The following is a 2,614-nucleotide window of genomic DNA, read 5'->3' as shown; positions in this document are numbered from 1 at the left end:
TTCACAACGACCTCGAACACACAAGAGAGACATAGACAGGCAGGAACAAGGAAAATGTCCCTTGTATTTGAATACTATGCAAATATTCTTTTAAAATACTTTTCTTTTAACTTTTCCAAACTTTAATTGTTTTCCATATTTACAGTTGAAAAAGTCTCAATGACTGAAACCGGTGCTGAAATGTTTTTTTATAAAATTAGTTTAGCATTTTCTACCTTGACTTTACTTCTACATATATCAACTCGTGTGTTCCTTCTCAACCTTCTATATATATATATTAAATACGAGGAGAACGTATAATATATGTTAGAGATATTAAAGTTCATTTTAGATTGCATAAAGAAAACTTTACAATATATATACAATATATACGGTTATACAAATACACAAGTTGGATTACAACTTCTATACTCTATTACATTACTGAGTGCTATTCCACTCGTTTATTTTTTAGCCATACGCATACAAATGTGTATAAAATTTTTCACGTATTGCTGGAGATGATTTTATTAACGTCGTATTTTAGAACTGTTTGTTCGTCATATATACATCTCTGTGATATTCTGATGGATTACATTCCTCATCGGGATATTTGGTTACAACTTTCGGTTCACTGATCTATCGTAATATCAGTGTTAATAGTAAACATCCGAAATACGAATTAATAGACATAATATAGCAGTATTTATTAATTGGCAAATTTACAAGCAAACAGTCAAATTACCAAAATACAGAACTCTCATTTTCAAAACATGATTTCACATCAAATGTAATGCCAATATTATTAATGAAAAAATATTTACATCTGTTATATAGTCAAAGTAAGGCTGATTTTCTAAATAATGCCGTGGGAAGAGATGACGGTTTTGACTTTTCTGGCTTGGTTTAGTTTGAATGAAGTAATATGTTTTAGGAAAATCTCATTAAATTGGTTTGTGATGAGGAGAGTGTGACAATTCGACCGTTACTAATACGGTAGGGTCTGTCTCACATATGTAATATACAGCGCTGGGAAAAACAAAATTTCGATTCACTAACTTTATTCATAGATTTCTTTAAAAACAACCAACAAGAGAAATATTTCCAATAAAACTAGATCGTTGAAATATTGTAAAAACATAGTAACTGCAGTGTGTGTTGATCTCTTCTTTAAGTGAAGGTGTGAAAGCAACGGATATATTTCCATCTTATGAGATCGCCAAAGTGAACTGTATTCTACTCAGTTGGCAAAAACAGAGTGGACAACATATATGAGTGTGTGTTTGTGTGTATGTGTGTGTGCGTGCGTGTGTGTACGTGTGCGCGCGTGTTTGTGTGCGTGTGCGTGTGTGTGAAGGCGCATGGCTCAGTGGTCAGAGTCTCAGGCTCACAATCGTAAGGTAGTGAGTTCGATTCCCTGACCAGGCTGTGAGTTATGTTCTTGAGTAAAGCAATTTATTTTACGGTGCTCCATTTGACTCAACTGTAGAAATGAATTGCGATGTCACTAGGGCCAGGCTGTATCAGCCTTTGCCTTTTCCTTGAAAAACATGAGTGACGTGGGTCGGGGAGGCTGGTATGTATGGGCAACCTTCCATAAACAAACATGCCCGGACTTGTGCCTCGGAGGGGGCACAAGTCATTCATGACCGAAGAGAGGGAATGAAAGTAGTAATATTGATTAAAAATTATTAACAATAAAAGATGGTTCCCTAGAAGTACTTTCGTCAGGTATATTGTTGGCAGAAGGTTAATAGATTTTTGTAGAATTCAATGTTATTTTTCATCTTCTAGAGAAAGTGAAGCGCTGCTGCAATAAGTGTATGAATCAGAGAAAGGAATTGTTGAAGAAAACCATAATTGACTGATTTTCGGTATTTTCTTTTACCCAAAGGCAGGAACCTTTAACACCCTGCCTATCTTCACGAAAACACCCGGCGAAATAACACCACAATGTTAATCTTATATCGTGGTAGAAACATTTACCCTTATATGGTAATGATAGCGACCATATGAACAAGAGCATCGACATTTCCAACGTTTTGAATGTCTACTTCTTATATATTACAGATAACAATGGCTGATCTGATGTGTTACAGTGCACTGGAAAGCCCCCTGCATGAAAACCCAACCTTACTCCAAGAATATCCTAAACTGCAAGCTCTGAGGACTAGAGTTGCTGAACATGCTCAGTTATCAATATATTTCAACAGACGTGACAAGACTGACTTCTAGACAGATCACCCGACGACGACAACAACGACGACGCATTTATGACAACGGCTACGAAAATAACATTTAGTAACTTTAATAGCGTGAAAGTCATCTGTGATTACGTTACAGAATACGTATTCGTCACAATGTTAGAATTAGCGTGAGAATAATAATGATAATTGTTTCATGATTTAGGGGCAAGGTCAGGAATATCTATGCGTAGGGGATTTTATTGATCCTATTATTTTAAAGGTGTTATAATGTATCGACATCACAACGATAAAAGGCAAGGCTAATCTCGGCGGGATTTGCTCTCAGAATGTAAAGGGCTGTAGCTATACTGCGCAGGCTGTTATAAAATGTCTACTAAACCTGTCAATATGCCATCTACAGCCGTGTTGAGAATATATATATATATATA

At 35.7% G+C, this 2,614-nt stretch overlaps 1 protein-coding gene across 1 annotated transcript in view; it reads left to right on the top strand.

Moving 5' to 3' along the window:
- The window catches only part of LOC106869769 (S-crystallin 4), a 25,409-nt gene extending 22,829 nt beyond the window's left edge, over positions 1-2,580 (top strand). The window contains exon 5 of the mRNA XM_014915634.2: positions 2,050-2,580. Coding sequence (XP_014771120.1) covers positions 2,050-2,214 — 165 coding nt within the window. The 3' untranslated portion in view covers positions 2,215-2,580. The remainder of the gene's footprint in view (positions 1-2,049) is intronic.
- Positions 2,581-2,614: the final 34 nt, after the last annotated feature.

Source organism: Octopus bimaculoides, chromosome 5, assembly GCF_001194135.2.
Source record: "Octopus bimaculoides isolate UCB-OBI-ISO-001 chromosome 5, ASM119413v2, whole genome shotgun sequence".
In the NCBI taxonomy this organism is placed as follows: Eukaryota; Metazoa; Mollusca; class Cephalopoda; order Octopoda; family Octopodidae; genus Octopus; species Octopus bimaculoides.
This window is presented reverse-complemented; position numbering and strand designations above follow the sequence as displayed.